Source organism: Chaetodon trifascialis, chromosome 8 (assembly GCF_039877785.1).
Source record: "Chaetodon trifascialis isolate fChaTrf1 chromosome 8, fChaTrf1.hap1, whole genome shotgun sequence".
Lineage (NCBI taxonomy): Eukaryota > Metazoa > Chordata > Actinopteri > Chaetodontiformes > Chaetodontidae > Chaetodon > Chaetodon trifascialis.
Genome location: NC_092063.1, coordinates 1524814 through 1551218, shown reverse-complemented (window position 1 = coordinate 1551218; position 26405 = coordinate 1524814). Strand labels below are relative to the sequence as shown.

The window sequence follows — 26405 nt, the reverse complement described above, 5'->3', positions numbered from 1 at the left end:
TCAGATTCACCTGGATCACACGCTGCATCCTTAAACCGCTCATGCTGAGGGACGACAGCGCTGATGTCATCAGTAAAGTCATGCTCAGTGATGCTAAATGTGCACCTTCTATGCTCTTTATATGACGGTGTAGCTTCAGCTCAGCTTTCTGTGAAAAAACAAGACACACCTGTATTATGATGAGGAGAAAGTGTCCTGATACAGACAGACAGGATTAATGTCCTCGGTTTGGTCAAACACACTGATGAGCTGTGACACACATGAATCATTTAATGAGGAAGAAGGAAATGAAGAAATTCAGACGATCCTGCCTCCAACTCAATACAACACGATCTGATTCCAGCACAGGATGATCATTTAGTAAAGATATTACTGAACATTTGGACAATAATCACATTTATGTCAACTGGGATCATTGATTAGAAAAACAAAGAAAGGCTGCGCTGGTCCCTGGCGTTACGCAGGGATCTTCTCTGTCTCCGGCTGACAGAAGCAGAGTCTGGTTGGTAAAAATGAAACTGACCAAACACCAGGACTTATTTTTAACTGCTCTGCATTTCTTCGTTGTTACTTGACTCAAAATAAAGCAGACGTCTGAGGAAGAGTTCATAGACTTTACTGCTGAATGCTGCACTGCTGCTGGTTTTCCTGAACACTGCTAACATACTTTATTTAAAGTCTGGACATCTTTAAACTCTTTCAGAGGTCTTTCACAGTATGTTGGTGACTTGACTTACGGCTCCCAGGCAGGTCAAACTCAAAGTGTCAGACCTCCAACAAACAAGGACAGTAACCGTCATCACCACGAACGGAGACGTTTAGAGCATGTAGAAATCAATGCATGCAGGTTTTACAGATGAGCCATCCATCCCTCTAAAGGCAACTTCATGTTTATACTCTTTTTGTATATAATGTACGTATTTATATATAGTTGATTTTTTATTTTCTATTCCTTTTTATTGTCCATTTGCTCTTTTCTGCACCTCCTCCTTTAGTCTTTATTCTTGCTGTCTGGAACAACATCATTTTCCCAGGATGGGATCATTAAAGTTATATCTTATCTTATCTTATCTTATCTTATCTTATCTTATCTTATCTTATCTTATCTTATCTTATCTTATCTTGTCTTGTCTTGTCTTGTCTTATCTTATCTTATCTTATCTTATCTTATCTTATCTTATCTTATCTGAGGCTCCAAACAGAAGCCAAGTGTCATTTTCTGTAATTTTCTCTTCTGAAGTATGGACATTACATTCAGAAAAAATCAGGACAAGTCATAAAACATCAGGCTGATAAAAACATGTTAAGTCTAATATCTGAGGGTCTGCAGGACAACACCAGGCTCAGGTTGTTGTCTTTATTCTAAAGGTCGGGTCAGGCGCCGTGAAGTCCAGCCCACAGGGCCGCTCAGGCTGCTGGGTCCTGGTCGTGGGCGTGAGACAGCTATAAAGGCTGCTTCATCAGAGCAGCACAGAGAGGAAGGAGTGAAGTGACGAAGCTCTGCAGGATTCATCTCCATCAGCACGACATTCAGAATGAACATCCACCTCGTCGTGTTCCTCTGCTTCTTCTCAGGTGAGAACTGAACACCTGTTTTTAAACTTTAGTCTAAATATTCAGCTTGAATTCCACAAATGTTGAAATTATTATTATTTGTACATGAAGAGGCAGAAACCTTTTGAAAAGCTTGTGGGTAAAACATCTAAAGGAGAGGAGGAAGATTTCAGGCTGTTCATCATCCTCAGTAAATCTGACTGAGGATGAACTGAACTGAGAATGTTCGACCATGTTGATACAGCTCAAAGTCCACAGGCCACCCTTTAAAAATGAATCATGTTTAGTATTTTAATATCAAATGACTGGCAGGCTGTGCCTTCAAACACCAGAGCGTGTGTTGGACAGCCTCGATGCATAAGCTGACCACAGGGCGGCCAGCACGTTTCTACTCACCAGCTGATTTTATATGAAAACATGCATCAGGCTAAAAGCTACGATGCTTCACAGCAGTGGAGATCTGCAGCGTTAAAACACTGCCGACATGTGAATGCATCACAATAACAAGCAATCAGTACAATAATTTGACTGTTTTTACTGCTGAAATGAGTCAAAGCACTTTGCGAGCTTTGACTGCAGAGCCTTTACCTGTGCAGCACTTCTTTCATGCTGTGGTCTCCACTTAAGCCATGATGTCTTCATCTTTTCAGGAGCACTGTGTGCGTTCCCTGTCTTCACAAAAACCGAAGGAGAAACGTTCTCCTTTGGCTGCTCCTTCAATTCGCTTCAAGGCAACAAGTTCCTCTCAAAGACGGAGTGGAAGAAGGAAGATGTTCTCGTGGAAACCAGCGGCGTGAGCGCTCAGAGCGGCAGATACAGCATCACATACGACACCGATTTCAACATCTTCTATGTGAGCATTTCACAGCTCAACAAGTCTGACTCCGGGCGGTACAGGTGTGGTCTGGGCAACACTTCCCTTTCAACATCACAGCGTGAGTTTGAGCTCCGAGTGACAGACGGTGAGTTTCTGGTGACAGTCACCAAAGTGTTTCTGCATATTTTACTACTAATAATGAGAAAAATCCTAAAAAAGAATTAACATCGTGTTTATAGCACCACACACTAAATGCAGGGAAAAGAATGGACAATTTAAACCTCAATTAAAACATTAAAATACATTTAGAAACTGCTTAAAAATACAATAATAACCATAACAACAGCAACTATGAGAACTCCCCCAACCTGCTCCACCACCAGCATCTCAATAACGGTGAATGAGAGAATTAAAGGATGGTTAAAAGATGGTGGTGAGGTTGTAACAACAGAGGAAAACATGACTGAACAGTGACGTTTTCACATGAGCTCGTTGACCTTTTCGAGGCGGCAGCGTCCATGTTTGTCCTTTATTGTAAAACACACCTGGAGAGGGACAGGTGAGGAGGCAGAGAGGATGGCAGTGCCTTGTGTTTTGCTGTTGCATGTTGGATTAACAGATGCAACACGACTTTTATTAAAAAGTTTATCAAAAAGGTTTTCTTCATCCGTGACTTTTCTGAGGAAAGAGTCGAGAGAGCAAAGATTAAAATGAGCGAGTCATGTTTCATGGAAAGAGGAAACCAGAAGGAGAATCAGAGGATTTGTGTTTTTTTAGGGAAACGGCTTTTCTTTTGAATCAGGGTGTGGTCGAAATAATGGAAACGACTTCCTCTTTCACATCATCCACTGTGGAAAAAGCAAAGTAACGAGATGAAAGAAAGACGTGATGCGGAATTCAGATGAGGTTCAGAAAAGACGAAGAAATCTCCAAAGAATCACACGAAATCACAAATTTTCCTTTTGCTGATGCTTTTATTCAAGTACAGTCGTGATTTATTGTGATGTCACAGAGAAGAGGCTGAACTGTGCAATGAAAATCTTCTCAGCTTTGAAACCATGATGCTGCAGAAGCAAGAGGTCCTGCACTAACCTCACCTGTTCCTCCTCTCAACAGCTATGTGTGACGCAAACATGACTGTGGACGGTCCAGGAATGACCGTTTGCACTGAGGCTGAAGGTGGAAGCGTCAGAATCAGATGCTCCTTATCTTCAGCTGAACTCTTCAGCTTGTTCTTCTGCAAGGACGGATGTAAAAAACGGGACGTTCTCATTGAGACCAGCGGCTTCAGAGCTCAGAGAGGCAGATACCGGATCGAATACGAGAGGAACGGAGTGTTTCACGTGACCATCGCCAACCTGACCAAGTCTGACTCGGGTCTGTTCAGGTGTGGAGTCAACGTGCCTTCTTCACCAAACCCGTGTCAGGCGCTCGAGATCAGAGTGACAGATGGTGAGTTTCCGTTGAAACTGTATGTCTGAAGGATGTTTCTGTGCATGTGTCAGTGTCTGATCGTTCTGTTTGTCTTCAAAGCTCCAACAGCTGCAGAGCCAAACTCGACTCTCCTGCCTTTCACACCAACCTCAGCCTACAAACCAACAACACACAGTTTGTCCAGTTCAGGAAGCTGCACACCTGCCACAGCTTTCCCACCAATCACCACTCTGTCTACAGCTGCAGGTACAGGTTCAAACACGCTGCTCCCAAACCGTTTGATCATCCAGATCAGTTCTACTTAAAGATTCATTTCCCCTAAAACATTTCAGACGCAGACAGGCAAAGAAAGACAATATGAAATATAAGAAATGCTCTTTAAATCTCATCAGGATGACAGTGACTGAACAAACAGCCACGTTCCATCATGTGATCAAAAGCTAATGCATAATATCAAGTAGCTAACAGCTATTTCTCTTGTAAAGTCCTAATGTAGTCCTAAAAGTACAAGAGTGCATCCAGAGTAATAATAATAATAATAATGATCAGACAGGAGAAAGCAGTCAGGGAGCTGCAGCAGGAAGGTATAAAAATAACAGATAACTTCATAACTTCGAGCTCCTGATCAGGTCACACTTTTAATTTGACCAGTATTTCTGTTTTTGACCACACACCTGCAAAACTGATGGCAGTCCCCTCAGCCTCAGCTGTGCTTTGTGTACAGCTGATTAGCAAACGCTAGCGTGCTATATATTTTATATAAGTGTTTTGGGTTGGTTTTTTTGTTTTTGTTTTTTTTTGCAATTTGTGTGATTGAAGCTGAGCTGCTGTTTCTGTAGTGTTTGACGACCACTTGAGGATTTCTCTGAATTATCCAATGATTGTTTCACAGCTCCAAACATCTTCTTGAAGCAGACGGATGAAAGAGCTACAGGTCAGTTACAGCACCAGCAACACTTCTGTATTATTTGCTTCCGTGATCCAAAAACTCATCACATTTTTGCACGTTTGCATTTTTGCACACGTCCAGTTTGAGGATTAACACTCTGAACCGTAGATGACGCTGCACTCACATCAGCCTTGTCTGACTCTTCAACAGTATTTCACCATCATAATAGTTTGTAATTTCCCAGAAGCGTCCGTCTGCCATGACATCCTGCTGTGAACAAAGTGTTGCACAGGCAGCTCCGTCACGCTCGTTAGACCGTTCAGCAGAACAAAGTGTGAATGTGCTGTGTGTCGAGGAGACGGTGTGACAGCTTGTTTTGGCCTGTTTGACCTCTCTCTGTGTTTTCACCCAGGTCTCGTCTTTCCTCTGGTTTTATGTCTCACTGTCTTTGTTGTGCTGTTGCTGGTGCTGCTGGTGGTCCTGTTCAAAAAGAGGAGAGCGGGGGACTCTTACGGTGTGTTTTTCTCCCATCTTGGTCTCTAAATAATGACTTCTAATAGAGAAACCAAATGTAAAACCTTCTGCTTTACACCTTATGTTCTCTGTGTCCAACAGGACCAAACCCCCCAGGACCCCCCAGCAGTGAACACATAGAGGTGATTTTATGTCCCGCTCTCACCATCAGCTTCCACTGCTAAAGCTACACTGAAGTTATGTTTTTGTCACTGCAAATGCAAAATCATCGGAAACAAGCAGTTTTATAGCTGTTGTGCTGTCAGCCACATGTTATTAGCATGTTAGCATATTAGCATGTGAAGTTGCTTACTGTTAGCATGTTAGCATGCTAATTTCAGCATGCTTGCATGGATGTGAAGGGACAAATTGAATGTATTACCTTTTTTCTGATGCTAGATGAAGACATATGGTGATATGTGAAAACGGTGTTAGCCTGTAGCTTTGTGTTTTCAGCTCAGCTTGAACACCAGGTAGCTTCATTTTAGCTTCAGAAACAGAATATCAGGCCCCGGTACCTGTCAGGTGTGCTATCATTTCTTGATAAAGTGACTGTTCATTTATTTTTTTTTCAGTGTGCCACAATTTGAGGTTCACTTTCCAAACGGACAGATTCGACCGACCGGACCAGCAGGCGTCAGCATCGACGCACACAGCGTTTCTAACATGTTCTTCTATGCCAGAGCTCCTTCATGTGGTTCACATCCATACACTTTGCTTTCAACACGATTACAATACACATCCTCTGTAAATCCGCCTCTTTCACTTCACTGATAACGATGCAGCTGTACCCTGATTTAATATGAAGGTTGAACAGTTTGACATTCGTTTTTCATCATGATTAGTGAGCGTGGAGCGAATGATGGAATCATGTCGCTGTCAGGTGACGTTTATGTCAGAATTTCAAGTCCTTATAGGAAACCTAAAAGTCCAAAGTGTGCCATCATGGACTCACCTTCGTTTCAAGCTTCAAACACAGCGTGATGGCGGTTCAGGTCTGTCTTTGTTCCTCACAGTGAGCAGACAGACACCGACCACAGCGAACGAGCTCGTCCTGCAGTGAGACGCGTCAGAGCAGATCTGTGCTCCTTTAAGCGACGAGGAAAATTCAAATTACTTGTTAAACTACAGAGCACGTGAAAATGGTGTTTTTTAAATATATTTCAGGTATTTACTGACAGAAGTCAGTGACTCAAACTCAAGCTCCGTGACTCCAACACGTTTTCATTTCATTCACTGAAAGTTGAAAAGTTTTTCATCTTCTTGTTGAAACAGACCACATCTGCAGTTTGGTTGACAGATTTAGTACGATCACATCTGGATACGATGTGTTTCCACAACAAACCAAAGGACTTTTTGACATTTCGACAGGTCAAAGCAGGAGAAGCACAGGTGACGGCTGCATCCCATTTCGGTTCCACTGCCCCTGTAATGTGCATTGTGGGACATATCTTCTTCGTATCCACTGATCAGTGTAATCATTTATTTTTGTAACTATGGGTTTTATTTTTTGTGATTATTGATGTGTTTTGAGGCCAGAGGGAGGAATGAGAGCCAGCTCACGTCATGTGGTGTCATGTGGCTGCAGCCTGTGGACACCACTGTTTCTGCAAGATGATGTAAGTTAGAGAAACAGTGGTGTACAGGAGTGAAGGCGAGGGGTGGTCTGAATCTAAGCCCACCGGAGGAGGAGATCTGAACGCAGCATGACGGAGAGTGCTTTCATAAGTTTGCTTTAGCTGCTCTGAGACCAGTTCATTGTGTGTCTGGTTTAATAAATCTACCACATGAGGCTTCTGACTTCTGCTGATTATTGCTGAATTACTGAAGAGTGTGGAAGAAGATCTGAGCTCACCTGGCCCAGGTGAAATCATCAGCTCATGAAATCATCAGCTTTTAAAAGAAAATCAAGAAGACATAAAAACAGATAAAAAGAAGAGAGCAGAAAAGAAACTGTGTTAAAGGGAGGCTGCTGTGGTAACATGCAGGTGAATGTAAAATATCCGTCCTTAAATCATCACTCACATGGTGTTAAACGATAAATTTAACATTATCAGATAGTTTTCTTAATGCAAATCGAGCCCCTGACCCTGTTTACATTTAGTGAGGTGGCGACCTCTAGAGGTGGGAGTAATCATGACGGGAACAAATGAGGAGGTCAGGTGATGCAGTATAAAAAGCAAAAAAGTCCACATTTGGGGTCAAACAAACTGTTTCACCCAGCAGACGACTTCACGTCCGTACTGAAGCTACGCAACAAAAACATTTCATCTAAACCTGAATCTAACCAAGCGGCTTCAGCGCCTAAACTAAACCAACCGCGTCACAGCGTGACGGTGAAGGTCTGGAGCACCTGTTGCTGGGACTCTCCAACAGCTATTTTAAGCATTTTGGGAGTCACTGGCCTTTCACCTGTTAACACCTGTTAGTAGATCTCGTTCAGGCTTCCCTGCAGATCGACCGTGGTCTTTGGTCGGTCTGCACGTCAGTGAGTCTGTCTGATCGTCTCTGTCTTTCCTGAACTTGAGTCCTCGGCGTAGTTTCTCTCTGTCTCCATGCTCTCCCTCATCTTAACCCTTCGCTCGCAGTCTTTGTCCTTTGTTTTCAGGCCAGTTCTTCCTGCAGCTCCACCTCTCTTCTTCTCTGTTTGTGGACTTTGCTGTCAGAACACTGCTGTTGTTCTCTCACGTCTGGATCAGGTCTGCTTAATGTCAAACTAAACGTGGAGAAGCAGCTTTCTGTTTTTATGCTCCGCGTATGCGAACAAACTCCCAGAAACCTCGAGGTCTGCTCGGGTCTTTTGGATCAGGGCTTAACCTTCCTGTGTGTAACGGCCTTTTACTGAGTTATATTTGGGAACGTTCATTCCTCTTGCACTGCGCTGTGATCGTCCTGAACAGAGGACTGTCTCCCAGGAGACCACAGTCTGCGTCCTGTGTGAAACCAAAAGTCAGCGTCCACTTTTTGAACTCACCTAACGTCACACACTTCACTTATGGAACTGATGTACTGACAGGATTTTAAGCCAAGCCGTGACCTTTTCATGAAACAAACCAAAATCAAACTGAACCAGAGCCATCAGATGTTTGTCGCAGACTGCAGAGTCTGCTGTCGGCTGCGCTCCAGCTTTTATTTGCTTTTCTCTCTTTAAAATCCAGCTGAAGGTTGTCTTCTTATGTTGGCCTCTTCTCTTCTCAACTCCTTCCTTTTCCTTTGTCCTCCTCTGCGCTACAAAGACGAACGAGCTTTTCTGACTTCCTTTTCTTTTGGTTCACTCCCCCCTCCTCTTCCTTCCCTCGTAGCTGATCTTCAGAGTCCCTGAGCTCGTTTCTCTCTGGGCTGAACCATCTCATTTTTCCATTCAGTCCATTTCACGTTCTCTGTCTCTGCCTCGTCAGCGTACTGCAGGAGACACCGACTGGACGTGGAAAGAGGACAGATTCACTGCCACTGTCCTCGTCTCTCTGTCTCTGTCCACCATAAGGTGTGATTACTGCCACAGACGAACAATGAACAAAACATTACTGGCAAAGTTTTCTTGGTTCACGGCCGCTCCTCACTCGAGCCTCCAGTCTTCATCACAGCCTGATTTCACTGCTGTTGGAGTCTCAGCTGAAAATGTGGGCTGTGAAGGTGATGCCTGATGACTTTATCGCTCAGGAGAAAAAAAGAAATGTGATCAGGAAGTTCAATGGCAATTATTTCATTAGATCACCAGATCTGTGAACTGATGTTGTATTTTAGCGGCATCTGAAGAAAGACTGTGTGCTGTCAAACGTGGAGCAGGTTCATCTTTGCTGTGCTGCGGCTGAAATATGGAGCAAAAAGTTTTGAAACATGCACAAAATTTAGGCTGCAGCAACAGTAAATGTCTCTGTGGACTAGACAAAATATGTCCAACAACAAACAATTAAAAATTCTTCATGTATCTCCACAGAAAGACGGAGCAAGCAGCTGCTCTGTCCTCACATCAGAATGTGGGTTTGGTGTAGAATTCCTCCTCTGATGGATAATTTTAATTCAGCTTTGAAGAAGCACCTGCATTTAATCAATGCTGGAGGAAGGTCGGAGAGAAAATACTGACAGGAGTGTGTTTGTGTCAGTTTTTTTGAGATGAAGCAGCAGCTCAAACAGGGCTGATTTCATTAGAAAAACAGAAATAACACACCCCCACGCTGCTGCTTTAGCCCCAGCTCCTCTTCATCAGGTCGACACCTGCAGGTCGCTTGTGGTCGTCCTCGTGTCCGTGGAGAAGTCCCGTTCTGGAGCTCGTGTTGCCCAGCAGAGACGTGTGAACGTCTTTGTGCCTCTTGATGAGAAATACTTCTGCTCTCTTCAGTTTCCTGCTGTCAGACTGACTCGTCACGTTCAGTGGCTCAAAGAAAGACGAGAGGACGCTTCGTACGTTTCACTTCATTTTCATTTAATTTACTCAGAATTTTCACATCGTTCACGACTAAAAATGTCTGCACAAAGCTTTGTACACTACACCACCTTAGATTAAAGAATCAACTCCAATAATCCACAACATTCAATACTTAGTTCATGCATTTCTCAGTGTTGATCTCTTTTTACACGGTCCAGCAGAGCGGCGGACAGCAGCAGCCACAGCACACTGCGAAGCACCTGCTGCGAGCGAAAACCAAACCAGCAACAAAAGAGCGTTAACGTTCAAACGGTGGAAAAGGTAAAGAATAAAGATAAAAATGTGGTCGTACAGGAAGAATTCCTCAGAAGAGACCAGAAATCATAAAAAATGTAATCAGGTGACCCCGTTCCCCTCAGTGGTCTCCAAAGGCATTCTGGGAAAGTGCGTTAGAAATGATGGACCTGTGAATGAAGAGGAGTGAAGCTCGGTGAAGGTCACAGAGCGATGACATCAGGTTTCCCTTCAATGCACGTCGTGGGTGAACACTGACTGTGGGTCAATACTGACTGTGAATCAGTCACTCATGATTATTCTGTGGATGTGTTTCTGCGCCAGCAGCGCCTCCGTAACTCTCTGTACAGTTATTGTCTTTGGAGAACGGAGCCGCTTCGGTTCTGAGAAAAATCACTTGACTTCTCGACTTTTCTTCCGAATCTGCTGAAACTTTTCTTTTTATGTGAGGACATCGTCATCCTATCTCCACTTTCTGCTCCGAGCATCATGATCTGTACGCTCATGAACAACATTCATAAAGTCCACAAATTTCAAAACGTCTTTCTTCTTCTGTCTTTGTCTCAGTTTGTGTCTCTCTGCGTCCACTCGTGTCTTTCTCATGCTGCATTTACTGTTTGCCTTCTCGGACTGCGAGATGGAACCTGTGACCTTCAGGTTCACAGAATGGTGTCTCCACCTGCAGGTCCATCAGGGACATTTGGTCCACAGGGGGCAGAGAGCTGCCATAAAGTCAACAGGCAGATCAGGATCCAGTAAAACCAAAAACATCTGATCCCAGAACAGTCTTTTGTTCCACGTTCAGCCTTCAAACAGGTTTTTTGCCGCTTGTCCGGGATCAGTTCTACCTTTTCAGGGTGATTCTCTGACATCTCTGCCGTCTGTACCCTCCTCTTCCTCCTCTTTGTCATTCTGCTTGTTCTCACCATCGAAGGCGGCTCATGGGACGGTTTTAAGCAGATCTGAGTCACACCAAAGTGTTTCAAGTTTTTAATCTCTCTCTTTTATCCAATTTCTTCAAGTCTTAAGCCTTCCTCCTCCTCCTCCTCCTCCTCCTCCTCCTCCTCCTCCTCCTCACATCAGACCGTGGTCACAGAGAGCAGAGGGTTGTAGATTTTCTTCCCGTCGGGCGACCTCGAGCCGTGAGCCAGCAGCTCCTGGATGGTGATCCAGTTGTCGAGGATGCGTCGGTTCCTCCTCTTCATGATCTTCTTCTGGCTCAGTAACAGGATGTTGTTGCTGGGCGAGTCCTGTCGGGGGTGGGGCGGAGCGATCTGGGATGATCGGGGGTCGGAAGCACCTCCTGCTGACGATGAGGAGTCCCTGGACATAGAACCAAAAACCAACACTGATTAAGACCTCGGTCCATTTTTAAAACACATCTGTGGTAGTTTTGCACATTTTAGCACGGAGCCCCTGAAAAGTCCTGAAAGACAGAAAGATATATTTATTTATCTCATGTGCACTAAACCTCTCTGAACCTCTGAGGCTTCGTATTTCAGCCCAGTAACTACGAATCACTGCCCGTCATATTTCAAAGTACAACAACCTAAAGTGCAAAAACCTCCTCGCAATCAAGCAGTTTTTGCCAGTTTTGACAGATTTGACTGAAGATGCAAACAAGATCTTGTGGCATCACGTGAAGAAAATAAGTGATTAGTCTGTTTTAATGTAAAATAATCAGTTTTAAGTAAATCTTTCTTTCTTTTCATTCTGGTGCAGCGACCAGGAGACTCTCCCTTCTTACAAACGATTCAGATGACTTTGTGAAGGTGATAAAGTGCTTGTCTGTGGAGGCAGGGTGAAGCATTCTTTGTAAACGTCTTTGTTTTAAAGACACAAAGTTTCCTCTGTTCTGTTAAAGCAGGTTTGCTTGTGTGCAGCTTCCAGGCAGCCGTTTGTTCCCGCCCGTCTCCTCCTGCTGCTCGGTTATGCAATCACGGCTTCATAACCGAGCTGTGAGCTTTCAGAACCAGTTTGAGTGCCTGAGGGACGCTGAGTCAGCCGGTGCCCTTCTGTCAAACCTTCCTATGCAAATGTGGGTTTTCTGACAGTAAAGCTTGTAAAAAGCCTTTCAGCAGCCTCTGAGCTTCAGACTTCATGCTGCAGCCTCAGAAGCGTCGTGTCTCTCATCCTACGTTTACACGTAGCAGGGTGTTTGGAAAACGGATTTTATGGCCCCTCTTTACATGAACCTGGACAAATCCGCCGTCGAGCGCATCATCTATGCCAAACCTACAGGCGCGAGTGTCAACAAGGTCGCTCACATGACGTTAAGTATTCAGTTGCATGTTGTTTAAACCTTTTCAGAAATCTCCACTTCGGCCGGAGTTTTTAAAAATGATCGTTTTCTGTGGAAAAAAAACTCTGTTTGCATGTAAACGAGAGGCCAAACCGCATGAAAACGGCGTCTTCCCTGAGTGTAAACGGGGTCTCACTAAGGTCCAGTTTTATTCCTCAGGCTGAGCTCTGGCTCTTGACATCCTGCTCTCACAGGTTTGCACTGAGCTCACAGGTGATGGTGATGATGCTGATTAACACCTGTTCAGGTGTACAGTAGGTCTCAGGTGAACACAGACTCAACCTTTGTTTTCAACCATCAACAGACCAATGATCCGCAGAGGGAGGTGAGGTGAGAACAGTCATTTAAAAGCAATAAAAACACCTTAAACGTGTCATGATGACCTCTACCTAAAACACTCACATACTACACATTCTCGACATGTTCTCACAGTGGAGTGACTCCATAATTCGCTCTTTCAGGATGAGTCAGGCACTGTTTTATGTGTCCTTCAGTCGCTTTTCTTTTTAAACCTTGGGACAGAACTGGACTTTGTCCCCTACCTGTCTCCTCTGAGGTAGTCCAGGCGGCTCTGCATCATGAACTCTCTTCTTCGTCGGTATTCTCTGGCTCTCAGCAGCTGCTGCTTCCTCTCCTCTTTGCTCCAGTATCGACCCTGTTGGAGGACAGTTTGGGAGGTGATCTCCGGTTGAATGAGCGGTTTGCCTGATTGATGTAATATGGTTCCGAATGAAGTTAAGAATATTAACGACAAAGTTCCATGTAAGCAGTAAAATAAGGAACTCAGGTAGTGAGTGATGCAGCTCTAAATATCAGAGGTGAACATTTGAGATTTATTCTCAGTTTAACTTGTGTGTTGTTGCACTGGGAGGTTTCTGTAAGTCATCTTGTGTGACTAACAGATAAAATGTGTGTGTGTGTGTGTGTACGTGCGTGCGTGTGCGTGTGTGTGTGTATGAGCTGAAGGTCAGATTGACTCCACGGTGCTCGTTTTTGGGTTATTTATCTGAGAGGAGTCTCTTTTTTAGTTTATTCTGCCATCTTTTTCATCATTTTCTACCCTCAATGAACCGTCAGTAAATATAATTAACATTGTTTTCTGGGCTCAGTTATTTAAAACAGGATGCAGTTTGAGGTGAACTGACCTAAATCTCGATGGCAGCGTTTACACGTAGCAGGGTGTTTTGGAAAACGGACATTTTGGCCCCATTTTCAAAAATAACATCGTGCACACAACATTGTTTTCAAAAATGTTGTCGTTTACATGGACCTGGATAAATCCGCCATCGAGCGCATCATCTATGCCAAACCTACAGGCGCGAGTGTAAACAAGGTCGCTCACATGACGTTAAGTATTCAGTCGCATGGTGTGACGTTTCGGAACCTAAAACGCCGTTTAACCCAGTTTACACGCCGACAAATAGCCGGCGTTTTCAAAAATCTCCACTTTTGCTGGAGTTTTTAAAAATGAAAAAAACTCTGTTTGCCTGTAAACGAGAGGCCAAACCGCATGAAAACATATGCGTTTTCCAGGGTCTTAATCTGCTCGTGAATCCTGAAATGGATCGTTGTAACTCGCCGTCTGCCGCCTCTGCTGCACAGACCTGTTTCATCTCGCTGGCAGCGTCGTCGTCGGTCGTCATGCCGCTGCGTTCCTCTCTGATCTTCATGGCTCTGGCCTTCAGCAGACGATCCCTGACCGGCCGCTTGGCCACGTAGCGAGTGCCATCGCTGCGGATCTTTACCTGGGATGGTTCATATGGTTGAGATCAGCGTCATGAAGAAAATGTTTCTGTTATCAGCAAACATCACCTCATTATCTCCTCATTATCTACCTTCCACTCCATGCGTTGTGGCGAGGCCGTCGGTGACGAGTGTGTCAGCCCGAGCGGTAAAGCCAGGCCTAACCGCGAGGCTCTTGCATGGTGGTCCTCCAGACCACAGGGGGCGCTGTTCACGCTCCTGGGGCTGGCTGGGCCACTGCTGCCCGTGCCCATGCCTCTCTCCTCGCCCTCGGCCCTCGCTCTGTCTCTCACTCGGTCCAGGGGGTCCACCAGGCCCTCGGAGGGGAGGGTCATGCAGCTCTGGTAGCGCTCTAACGGCTTGTTGTGGCTGTGGTGTCTTCGGGTCAAGTAGGGACTGGACTCTGCACTTCCACCTCCGGGCCTGTCGGCGGCTCCACCTGCAGTGATAACAAAAATATAAAAGATTAAAATCACGTTTAAAGTTTTCTTCACCATCAAACACTGAGTTTGTCCTGGAGGTCTGACTAATGTTAACAAATGGTTCCTTCCTCCTAAACCATTTCAAACCAAGACGTCCTTGTTTACGTCTGCTGGCAGTCTTCTTCTATCCTGCCTCTGCTGTCGTGTTTCAGTGGGAAAGAGTGAAACCAACAGACGAAGCCTCCATTCATGACAGAAATGGGCAGTTTCTGAAGTTAATGTCAGTCACGTCAGCCGTCAGGTCGGTTGATTCGACCTGCTGGGCTAGCTAGCCCCGATGGTGTTTCCAGCTGTGGTAAAGTGTCTTTAAACCTTCATGTTTTATGCCTTGCATGCACTACACGTCTCCATCATCGCTGTGGAGTCAACAGGAATCTGAGTTGCATCACTCACGCTCCACAGGGATCCTTTAACTTTAGCTGTTTGGCTGAGAGCAGCTACATCATTGGGCTAAAGACTGATTTCAGCTAGCAGGCTGTTTGACAAATAGCAGACAGCATTTTCTGCAGAGTCTGCGGTTGCAGTGCTTGAACTGGAGAAGGATGCAATGTGTACCTGCTCTGGAGCCCCGCCCTCCATCAGCCACACCCCTTCTTGGAGAAGACCCCACCTCTCTGGTCAAAGACCTGATGATGGCAACAAACAGCAAAGCGTCCAACATTTAACCGTAACACATAAACATCGATGCACTTTTAGAAGGTTTAAGCTAACAGGGTGTGTTAAAGCAGAACCATCAAAGACACCTGAACTTGGAGGGTGTAGAGGGGGTGGAGCTTGAGCCGTTTGCCACACTACCATTGGCTGTTTCGTACTTCCTGTAAGTGCTGGGGGAGAAGGAGCAGCTGAGGTTTGAGTGGCGTCTCTCTCTGTCTCGGTCCCGCCTGTGACGCCGCGGGGTGAGGGGGGAGTTCAGAGGGGGGAGGCGACCGAGGGGGAGCAGAGGAGGCGGAGACATCAGCCGTCTCCCTCCTTTGTCCTCCTCTTCCTGGAGAGGCGGGATCTGCTCTGTGCTGACCAACGGCGTGCTGTGACAGCTCTCTCCTCCGGTGTTGTAGGCGCTGGTGCTGTCTTTGTCGTCCGATCGCTCTCGCTCCGGCAGCTCGTTGATGGCCGACAGCTCGTGGTGATGAGGGTCATCATCGTCATCGTCATTATGGTTATCCAGACCTACAAATGAGGATTTTTTGTTTTTAATGGCAGTTAAAGGCTAAAAAGATTGCAACGCCTGCAGAGTAACAACATTTGGACACAATTCAATCCCAGCTTCATTTTTATACAGTCATCATCTTCATCGGTCCTTCCTCAGTGTTTGACACAGATCGCATGATGTCACAGAGTGGGTGTGGTCACGGACACACAGATTGATGCTAAAGAGCTAAACGTGAGCCTCAAACCTGTTCAAACGTGTTGCTGCTTCAAAGTCTAAATGAGGATTTTCAGTGTTTTCACTCTGTTTCTGTTTCATGGTTTTGGAGGAATAATTTCATGTTTTTAATTTCACTGCACATCTTCAGAGAGAAGAAACGGTCGATCGAGTGGCTGTAATGACGGCTAATGTGACAGAGCATGTTAGCGTTTTCAGTCTTCTGTCACATGAAGGTCAAAGCTGTTTGTGTTGATTCATGCAGACGTGACTCACTGAGGTTTCGTCAGTCAGTCATACATCTCTAAATATTCCCATCAGGCTCCATAGATACTGAGCCGATGACGGGACTTCGGGTTGTCGTTCAAACGCTCCCGTGTCAGCTGTTATCACGGTTACCTGCGTCAGGAGGGCCTGGTCGCCCGGCTGCCACCGCCTCCTCCTCCATCATCCAGGCTTTCAGACACCTCTCTCTGAGCTGCTGCATCTTCTGCGCTCGGAGAATGTTGCGGCACTTGAACTCCAGGTGGCGCAGCTCCTCCTCGATCAGCGCCATCTCGTGCTCGCTTAAAGCTGCACCGCAGTTCACGTCCACTGATGAAGAAGAACCAGGAGCTTCCTCCTCTCCTTCCTTCCCCGCCTCTTGTCTCTCCTCCTGGTCTCCCAGCTCCACCTCAGCGTCGTCGCGTTCGGCCATCGCTGCTTCTCGTTGCTGCTTTTCGTTAAATCTCTCGTACTGGCACTTGATCTCCAGCAGCTCCTGGTATCGCTGGCACTCTTCCTCCGTCAGACCCGGCATCATCATCATCAGAGGGGGCTGGTGGTGGTGGTAATGCTGCAGAGGTCAGAGGTCAGGCGTTAGCAGCTGGACACCAACATGAGGCCATGGAGGTCTTTCATAGCCTCAGTTATCATATTAGTTTCTGTACTGTGTTTGAAATAAGAAATATTTAAGACCAGATCTTTCTTAATTAGCATAAATTACAGGTGATCAGCAGCTTTGTGGAAAATAATCAAATCTTTTCATCCTATTTGCCTCTGAGCTGAAATTACTGATTACTTTCATGACCAAATAGTCTACTGTTAACATTTCTGGGGTATAAATGGCAAATACAAGTAACCAAAGCCAACCATTGCCTAATTACGTTCCAGGTTCAGCTAAAAGCTCTGTAGATCATTTTTTTTAGCCACGCTAGTGGTGTTTAGCTTTAGGGACGGCAGTGCTGGTCGATTCATTACTTTTGGTTCAGATGTTCATCCTCCCCTCATGGCGGTTTATAATGATGAGCACCATCATCAGGGCGAAACCTGTGTGCAGCTAATGTTAGCATGCTAAACTAAGATGGTAAACTTTATACCTGCCAAACACCATACATTAGCATTTAGCTCAGAGTGGCACTGCAGCAGGATCTTTGTCTTCTTTTGAAACTGAGGAATAAAGTCTGAATCTCTTTAAAAAAAAAAAAAGACCAGCGCTGTTAAGAAAACGTGTCCAAACATCAGTTACAACAATTTACAGTTTTCAGTTGTCACAAGAATAAGTGCCCTAACGCAACTTTCTGGTCCGACTGGACATACTGTAGGTGCTACGAAGTCGACCGAGAGCTGTTGTTTTTTGTTTTTTTTGTTTCCTTCTTTATGCAACAAGCTCGTCAGTAAAGAGCTTGGTCTTCACTCTTTTTCTAAAGATCGAGAGGGAGAACGAATGGAGTTTGGTAACTCGTTCCACCGCCTGGAAACCACAGAAGAAAAGAGTCTCGCTGGAGACTTCGGGGTTTTTCGAGGTGGCGGCACCAGGCGCTGTTCCTGGGCAGAGCGTAGTGAGCGGGGGGGGGGGGGGGGGCATAAACCTGAATGAGGGAGTTCAGGTAGGTCGGGGCGGTTTTGGTGGCAATTTTGTATGTGAGCATCAAGGACTTATACTTAATGCGAGCATGCTCAGTACTGTTTCATCTCTTTTTCTGTAGCAGCACTAAAGGCAGTGAAGTCCTGGTCGCAGCTCTTGTTGCTATGAGACGACTCGCAGCCAGACTGAAGTGCAGCACTCTGGGTAATAGCTTAAAGGCTTTTCTCCGTGCTGAAGCTCATACAGTAGATCTGAGTCACCGGGGTCATATTAGTTGGTGAAAGAGGGAAAGACAGTGAGTCCAACTACGGTATATTCTGTATTTTCGTTCTTCTCAACAAATCTCATGAAAAGCCCAAAACCAACAATGTGTCAGTGGATCTCTCACTACTTCCTGACTCCCTGTTTGAGCCCCAAACCCGCTGGTTCCCTCTGAACCAATGGGACACACACTCACTACTCACTGTTGGTTCAGTCTTTTAATGGGATTCAATGAAAATCAGTAAAATAAAGACAATGACGGACGTCACAGGAGCTCATTTCGATACACAGCACCTTGTGGTGGTGATGGTGGTGAGGACTGTATGCTGCTCCTCCTGTCCCTCCTCCAGCTGTCCAGTCCATGCCGGGAGGGAGGGAGTCGGAGCTGAGCTGGAGGTCTCGCAGGTGGAGGAAAGGAGGGGTGGTGTCTCCTCGGCCGTGCCCGGGGCTGGGGCCGAGGCCGGGGCTTGGTCTGGGACTGGGCCTGGTGCAGGAAACAGAGGCGTTTGGAGAGCGTTAGACATTAATCTGGCTGAAGGCAATTTCAAAATGTCAGGAAATTTACCTACTTTCAGGAAGAAAATAGTCAAAATAGACACGACCCTCTTGGCTGTAATACGGACTCTACGCCCCTGTCCTACCTGGGGCTGGGTCCTGGTCTGAACTTCCTGGTGCTGCCTGGTGTGTTGGTGGTGTTGGTGTTGCAGGCGCTGGTCTGATCACCCAGCAGGTCGTGTTCGGACGACTCCTCGTAGCGGGTGCTGTCGTCGGTCCGGCCCACCCCGCTGTCCAGCTCCTGGCTGTTGGACAGCAGAGGGGCCAGGCTCAGCAGGGGAGGGAGGGGTACGGGCGGCTCTCTGTCCTCCTTCTCTCCTCTCTCTCCTTCCTCCCCATCCTCATCCTCTTCCTCCTCCACATCTACATCGCCCCCTTCACCTTCTCCACCTCCTCCTCCTCCCGGGCAGGCCAGGCCACCACCGCCTCCACCTCCTCCTGCTCCCGCCCGGCAGAGGCGATAGTATCCAGAGAGGTGAGAGGAAGTGAGGGAGGAGGAGGAGGCTCGAGGGTTTGGGTGGAAGCCTCCTCCTTCCAGAGTCAGCTCCATGTCCTCCTCTGGATCAGCAGGGTTTTCATTCTGGAAGGACAAAGAAAATTCATTCATTAACTATATCGATATTAATATTGATCCCCTTTGGCGTGTTAGCATGCTTCTTTAGCCGAACAGCTGATGCTAACGAGAATCTGATCATTAGACTCTTGTCATGAAGTTTTGATCTGCTGGTGGCGAAAGTCGAGTCAGAGACATGAAGTCAGAGAATCAGCGGACTCGTTAGGATTCATCCTCTGAGGACCGCGATTGTCTGTAATCCAGTCAGTGATGAATATATCTCACTGTGAACGACAGTGCCGGCTGGCAGCAGACTGGAGTCGGCACAGTTGGCAACCCTCCGGGGTTTGGGGCGTTTGCACATGCTCAGTTGAGTCCAGCCCTGCTTGTTATATAGCAGAGGTTGAATCCCTTGAGTCCCCAGTGGGTCACGTGACGTTCGCTGAGCAGCCTGGTGCTGTTCCTGGACTTTGATCCCTCAAGCAACGCCAGCAGCACGGACACTGCCGAGACGAACCATCCCTCCATGTTACACCAGATCAGACTGGAGCCGTGTGAGGGGGCGTTTGATTGGAGGGGAGACACAAACCAAGAGCCCAACTGGAGCAGTCACACATCACTGAGTGCAGAGATTTAAAAGTGAGATTTCCCTTTCACTGCAGATACCAGGATGTAAAACTGCAGGAAGATAAATCACCAGTACTCCAGTCATCTTTTCAGGTTTAGACACGTGTGTCCTCATGTCTTCCAGGGGCCTTTTTGATGTTAATCCTTCTGGTGATATTCTGTAGTTTTAGTTTTTATAGTCAGTCTCGCGCACTGTGTGAATCACAGCCCGATTCATCCTCTTCCTCTGAGCTCCACTGTTGTCCAAAAACCATTCGAAACACATCAGTGAGCCACGCTGTCGCACTGGCTGACACGTTCCTTCATCGTGAACACACACACACACTCGCTCAGTCCCACACACACCGTCCTGCTGCCACAAACACTCACTGCAGCACCGCATGTGGATTCATCCGCCGCTGGAAATAGTCCCCCAGCTAATGCACCACTTCCTCCTGCTTGAGTAGAGTTTCCTAAAAGCTACAGTGAGCAGCTGCTTTAGGACATCACTGAGACATTTTCAGACAATAAACTCTGTGTGTGTGTGTGTGTGTGTGTGTGTGTGTGTGTGTGTGTGTGTGTGTGTGTGTGTGTGTGTGTGTGTGTGTGTGTGTGTGTGACCTTGATGGAAGAAACTAGGTCACATGGGATAAATATTCTCCTCCGTTTCCTCTCCTCATCCATCATCCCTGCATCATTTCATCAGTCTCTGGTAGCCTTACCCCCCCCCCCCTTCAGCAGCCGTAAAATACATTCTGCTTTTCTGCCGCCAGAAATATTTTTACTGACTATAAAATATGCAACGCCAGCCCAAATGAATGATTTTTTGCATTGAGCTCCCTGAATGCACTTTGATTCTACTGGAAACATCATTTTTACAATGGTTTCAACTGCATCAGCCTCTAGGAAAAGACTTTTAAATGATGTTGAGCGAAGAATTTTTGTTTTTGTGAACATCAGAACATAATTTTTCTCAGACTTTAAGTCTGACTAGCGTCCCCGAGAGGCTCCAGTGTTCATTGCACTCCACGCACCTGATAATGTCAAGTCTGTCCCAAGGGGACATCAAAGACTCATTAAGGTTGAAATGGTTCTGCAGCTGTCCACAGATCCTAACCTGAGGTTGGACAGACAGATGTGTGGACGCACGTCACCGTAGTTTGTCCTGATGTTGAAAGAGCAACAATGGACACCATTCAATAAATGTAAAACACACTCAGAGGACATTAGTCTGGGCGTTTCTGCTTGCTCTCTCTTCCATCACAGCAGCTCCCCCGTCCCTCCTGAATCTGTTATTTGCTTAGTCGCTAAAACGTCCATCATGTCCGGCTGTGTCTTTACCACGAGATGTGACTGGCTGAGGTGTCAGAGTGTCTAAATACTGACTGGCTGAGTGACGGCTCATTTATTTAGTTGATGTGTGAGTGCACGCCCACACACACACACACACACACACACACACACACACACACACACACACACACACACACACACACACACACACATTGTGCACGTTCATCAGTGAATATGTACGTGTGTGTTTTAACTGACATGTATGAAAATGCCGTCTTGCAGTTCGTCCTCCGTCAGCAGATGTGGACACACGCTGTGGGACCTGCTGTCATACTGAAAACATTTATCATGCCGTGTGTGTGTGTGTGTGTGTGTGTGTGTGTGTGTGTGCGCAGCCTCCTGAATTTCATGGTTGCGCAGGTTGTGCCTAACATGTATAAACATACAGAATACATTATTTTTGTTTTTCTCATATTTAGTTTTGAATATGACAGAATGAAACTGCATCATGTTGGGCCTTATCTATAAAACATACTTGTCATTTTATGTGCACTGTGTTTTCATATAAATCTACACCATCGTGTAAAGCTCAGGGCAGGGCTGACACTGACTACACACGAAACACTGATGGAGCCACTTCGCTGGTTATTGTACCTGATACTTAAGTTTGTCTGAGGGTTTTACTGGATGGTGTCTTCACTTAAAGCCATGACCAGAATTTTACTTTTGGGAGTGGACATGGCGTCTCTCCACACCCAGTCCACACCTCAGATCTGAACCCGGGCAGATCATCAGCCTATTGATCAGATGAATTAGGCGTCGGTGCTCCTGAGAACAGCTGGAACAGTGTTTGCTGAGAACACTGAAACATCAACCACTAGAACTATTCTTAATCTTTCCATACACATGTATGGATTCACAGATTCTAAACTATGTATTGTACCTCCGTGTCTTTGCTCCGACAGTAGCAAATTGTGATTAGTGACGCTTTAATGTCTAAACTCTTTAATGCTGCAGCTGCTTAAGGTGGAGCGACTTGATGACTTTATATACGTCTTGGTAATTTCATCCATCATGATGATCCATAACATATGAGCCGGTTTTATGTTTCGGATCAATAATCTGACTCAGCAAAGTTACCACTGAGTATGCAGTGGAGTAGAAAGTACAATATTAGCTTCCAAAATGTAGTCAAAGTGCCTCAAAATGAACTCTGCCAGGGTTGTTGGTTTGATTCCCACTGAGTGGCCACACAGATTCTCATCATCACATCACACAGCCTGTGTATTTTGAGTACACAGTGTGTGTACTGTGCACACCCTCAGCGGCTTGACCGTGTCGTGTCGTGTCGTGTGACGTCACCTCCGTGTCCGGCCGCGCCAGCAGCAGCGAGAAGTTGATGCTGTCCTCTCGGGTCAAAATGGCCACCGCTTCCTCTCTGTTCTGAATGTCCACTCCGTTGATCTAGAGGGGACGAGGGGACGTGAAGACATCAGTTAATGTACGCGGGGACGCCCCTGACCCTGAATATGAAGTCCATCCTGCAGTTCTTAACACTGTGTGTTGTCAGCGTCTCACTCTGACGATTTCCTCCTTTTCTTTGTTATTCAGGACACAAATAAATAGTAAATAGCAATAAAGTAAATAAAGTACTGTACTTTTTTGAGGTACTTGTACTTTATAAAACTAAGAATACTTTGTTCTGCACCACATTTATCTGAGAGCTGTTACTGGTCGCTTTGAAGGACAAACATTAAACACATGCTCAGTTTATAAAATATGATATATTATAGATTAATTATTGGTTAATTATTATTGAATAAAATACCTAATATTATTTAAAAAATGCTCAATTTTTGCGAATATGAATTTTACAGCATAAAATGCTGCTTATACACAATTTCATTTGTTAGGATAATATTCCTGTTCTTCTTAATTAAAGTTTTTAATGCAGGACTTTTCCTTGCAGTGGAGTAATTTTACTCTGTGGTACTGCTACTTTAAGAAAAATACTTGAATACTTCTCCAGCAGCAGCAGTGAAGTAGAGTACTGTGTTATTTGCAGTCAAAAACAGCAGCTTGGTCCTTTAATTTCACCACAGTAAAAGTGACTTTTTGAGTAAGCTGAGATATTTTTGGGATGAAATTGATGAAAATTGAGGATGAAAACATGATTCTAACATCAGATGATTGAATAATCACGCGCCGTGTCGCAGGTGTACACGATGTCATTGGCTGTGCTGTGCGTCGAAACTTTCAGGGAGACACCACATCTGTCCAAAAGGCATTCATCTCTGCGGTGACGGCTGCCATGGGAACCGGTGACGACATCATTCACCTGCTGCCCGGTAACCATGGCGATGCCAGGTGCTGCCGCTGGTCTATTCTTATCATTTTCCAGCTTTCCCTTTTCCATAACTCTGTTTTCTGGAGGTCGGCGGTCAGAGGATAACGAGTGAGGAAATGTCAGCAAGATGAATTTATTCACGCTCGTTCTTCATGGTCAGTCTCTCTGAGGAAGAGCAGTGAACCCAGGTGAGGAAGCAGCCGCAGCGCTGAAGCACAAACATCCTTTTAACAGGATAGAAAAGAGGTCAAACTCCGACGGCTCCTCTCACAAACATGGACAATCACACCGATCTGTGACACAAAGTCAAACCTTTAAATCTGTCAGATAATTAACTTCCTTCCTTCCTTCTTCCTTCATGATCACCAGCGCTTACACTGGCTGTAATGATGATGAAAAGTATATAGAAATAAATGTTTGTACGGTCACGTCCTTGTAAAGTACAAGCTTCAGCAGCGAGTCCTGCAAGCAAGTTTATCTTATCTCACCGTCACCTGTGAAGTGACGTGTGCAGACCGACAGGTGTCTGAAGATCAATCAGTGGCATTTTCTGAAGAGCAGCGAGATTTGTTGGAAAACCAGAGTTAAACACAGCAAAACGCTCCTCTCCAGCACATGATCGTCAGGGTGGTTGTTGGTCTCGTCCATTTTCCACACAAACCTAAATCTGAACACTGTGTGAGCGTCCCAAACGTCAGGTGAAGCACATCACCTGAGTGAGGATCATAGACTGAACCTCAGAGCTGTTTTACTGCATTTCCTTCCTAAAGGCTGATGCTTTTATTCTGAAAGAGCAACGCACAGTGAAAGTGTTGCTTCAAAGGAAGGAAGATGTCAAACATTTTGTTTTTTAGCACCTCGCTCATCAGCTGATATTCAGTCTGCTGCAGTACTGAAGCGTGTTTTGCAGTATCTGCAGTACATCAGCTGAAGCATGGAGGAAGTAGATTAAAGCCGAGTGCTTCTGCACTCACTCACTCATTCATTCACTCACTCACATAAAGAAGCTCACCTGCAGCACGTCGGACACAGTCGTAAAGGTGAACAGCCGTACTTCATGACTGTGTATAAAGAGTAAATTGTGGATTTTAGTACATTGTGGCTCGTGTTATCAGCTCGAGTATCATTGGAGGAGGCTGTCGAGCTGCTGCGTACATGATAAGAAGCATAAGGACGCTAACGTATGAGGAGGTGTGACTGACGGGGGCTTACGGTGGTCTCTGCCTAACAAACAGAGCTGAGCGCTGTGGTGGTAAGCCTGGGTGACAATGTGCCCCCCCCCATCTCACTCTCTCCGTCTATTTTTAGGACAGCAGTAACTGGGCTGCTGACTGCTGCCTCTGATTGGACGAGACCATCCCCGGGGTTCCAGGGATAAATTTACATGTTTGATTTGAAGCTATTCTTGACCCTCGTGGAGCTCAGCTAATTCTGCAGAGGACAAGTTTGTATTTCCAACCTGCCGCCAGCTGAAGGTCAACATCCAGTATTTATGAGTGCAGAGACGATTGGTCCTCAGGGCGGCGCTGAAGGAAAGGTCCTGTGGTCATTAGTGTCGGACAGGGTTTGACCTCTGGGATCAGGAAAAGTCACGTCAGTCTGCGGGTTGATTTTTGACCGTTTTAATGCAAATTGGGAAAATTTGGTTAAGAGTCAAACTGAAAAAAAGTCGTGAGGTCTCATCTCATTTTTCGGCCTGTTGTTGCTTCTTCGTGTCATGGAGATGGTTGATGTGTCATCATGTGACTGAAGCTGTTTACATATAGTAGTATGCACATTCAATGTGTATGTTTACATGGATGTCACAGCCCGATTAGTACTTCCTGCCTGATCAGTGCTGTGCACGTGCGAAGGTCAGCATCGTAGGTCACCTGATTGAGGTTATACTCACCTGAACTGTTCCTCCACCAATTATGTTCTAGTGCATTTTCACACATGCATGATACCCTTAATGTTGCACCAGGCTCGTCACGGTGATCTCACGCTGTGGTTTGCCTGCATGGTTTTGTTGACTTCCTCAGATATCGCTGATTTCCTCATTTTTCCTCAATATGTATCTAATAATATGTCTGTTTTAACTGTGTTTGAGTTGGTGTACGATCAGGAGTCTGAACAGGATGTTTTATTTTGAAAATTTACTGGATTCTCGACACCATTCCTGTGTCTGACGTCCTGTCTAGACTCGACGCACATTATCTGTGGAGCAGAGCGCTTCTGAAACAGAGATGGAACGTGGCCGCTGGCATGTCAGGGGTAAATCGGGTGTCTGCAACAGATCAAACTCCATTTTAAGCGACGTTAACGGTTTGAAAAGCAGTCAAGTTTTAACTGGGGTGAGCAGGAACGCTGTAATCATAGAGCCTAACTGACCATGACCGACTCTGTTCTTACATGAGGAACACTTGTCTGTTTTCTGGGTCAGACAGACAGACAGACAGACAGACAGACAGACAGACAGACAGACAGACAGACAGACAGACAGACAGACAGCGTCTCTCTGCGAGCGCCGACATCGATTCTCCGATCGAGTGTTTGTGTACCTGCAGGATCCGATCGCCCTCTCTGATGCGCCCGTTCTTGGCTGCGATGCTGTTTGGATTAACCTGAAGTGAGGAAGAGAAAGATAAACGAAGCAAAGCTTAAAGAACAGACGGATAAATAAATGACCTCATGAATTCAGAAGCAGGTAAATTAACGATGACTTCATGAATGCATGAGTGTCTCAGCACACGCTGGCTGAATGAGCAGGAAGTGAGTAATTGGTTGGATGAATGATTCAAAGGATAAGAGGATGAATAAAGTGATTAATGGATGAATGCAATAAATAAAAGAACAGACGCGTGAAAGGCTGAATGAAGAGGGACGAGTGATTAATCAAATAAGATTACGGGCTGTATCGATGCATCATGGACAGAGGACTGAATCCATAAATGAGTCAGATGGAGGTTAAATGAACGAGTGAATAAACTGGACAGAAGAATGAAGGGATGAGGAGTCTGTCTTCACCTCCCCGACGTAAATCCCAAGATCCTCCTCGTCGTCCGTCCGGTAGCAGACTGTCAGTCCCAGCTTCTCCTGCTGGCTGGATTTGTACAGCTCCACCTCCTGCGGGAGCAGAGGGGGGGGGACAGGTTGGTGGTCTGAGCTGGTTTACGGAGGACAGCGCTGGAGGACACAGTGCTCATGT

The 26405-nt window shown here is 45.9% G+C and overlaps 2 protein-coding genes across 4 annotated transcripts in view; one reads left to right on the top strand and one right to left on the bottom strand.

The window, feature by feature from the left end:
* The first annotated feature begins 1470 nt into the window (after positions 1-1470).
* LOC139335344 (polymeric immunoglobulin receptor-like) lies at positions 1471-7006 on the top strand. 2 transcript variants are annotated; one of them, XM_070968903.1, is made up of 8 exons: positions 1471-1575; positions 2205-2516; positions 3488-3823; positions 3905-4051; positions 4698-4739; positions 5187-5208; positions 5310-5350; positions 5783-7004. In XM_070968903.1, the coding sequence occupies exons 1-7, from the start codon at positions 1536-1538 to the stop codon at positions 5338-5340; spliced, it is 930 nt and encodes a 309-aa protein (XP_070825004.1). In that variant the 5' UTR covers positions 1471-1535; the 3' UTR covers positions 5341-5350; positions 5783-7004. The 2 variants fall into 2 exon arrangements, with proteins under 2 accessions (XP_070825004.1, XP_070825003.1); XM_070968902.1 differs by having other exon boundaries at positions 1473-1575; positions 5107-5208; positions 5783-7006.
* Positions 7007-9610: 2604 nt separating this feature from the next.
* LOC139334987 (PDZ domain-containing protein 4-like) overlaps positions 9611-26405 on the bottom strand; it is a 36700-nt gene continuing 19905 nt past the window's right edge. For both annotated transcript variants that reach the window (XM_070968321.1, XM_070968322.1), the window contains exons 6-17: positions 26225-26323; positions 25759-25821; positions 22234-22335; positions 18506-18999; positions 18159-18348; positions 16157-16592; positions 15138-15561; positions 14950-15020; positions 14005-14351; positions 13774-13914; positions 12712-12824; positions 9611-11190 (exon numbers count right to left, since the gene is read on the bottom strand). In XM_070968321.1, the coding sequence (XP_070824422.1) occupies positions 10947-11190; positions 12712-12824; positions 13774-13914; positions 14005-14351; positions 14950-15020; positions 15138-15561; positions 16157-16592; positions 18159-18348; positions 18506-18999; positions 22234-22335; positions 25759-25821; positions 26225-26323 (2724 nt within the window). In that variant the 3' untranslated portion in view covers positions 9611-10946. The remainder of the gene's footprint in view (positions 11191-12711; positions 12825-13773; positions 13915-14004; positions 14352-14949; positions 15021-15137; positions 15562-16156; positions 16593-18158; positions 18349-18505; positions 19000-22233; positions 22336-25758; positions 25822-26224; positions 26324-26405) is intronic.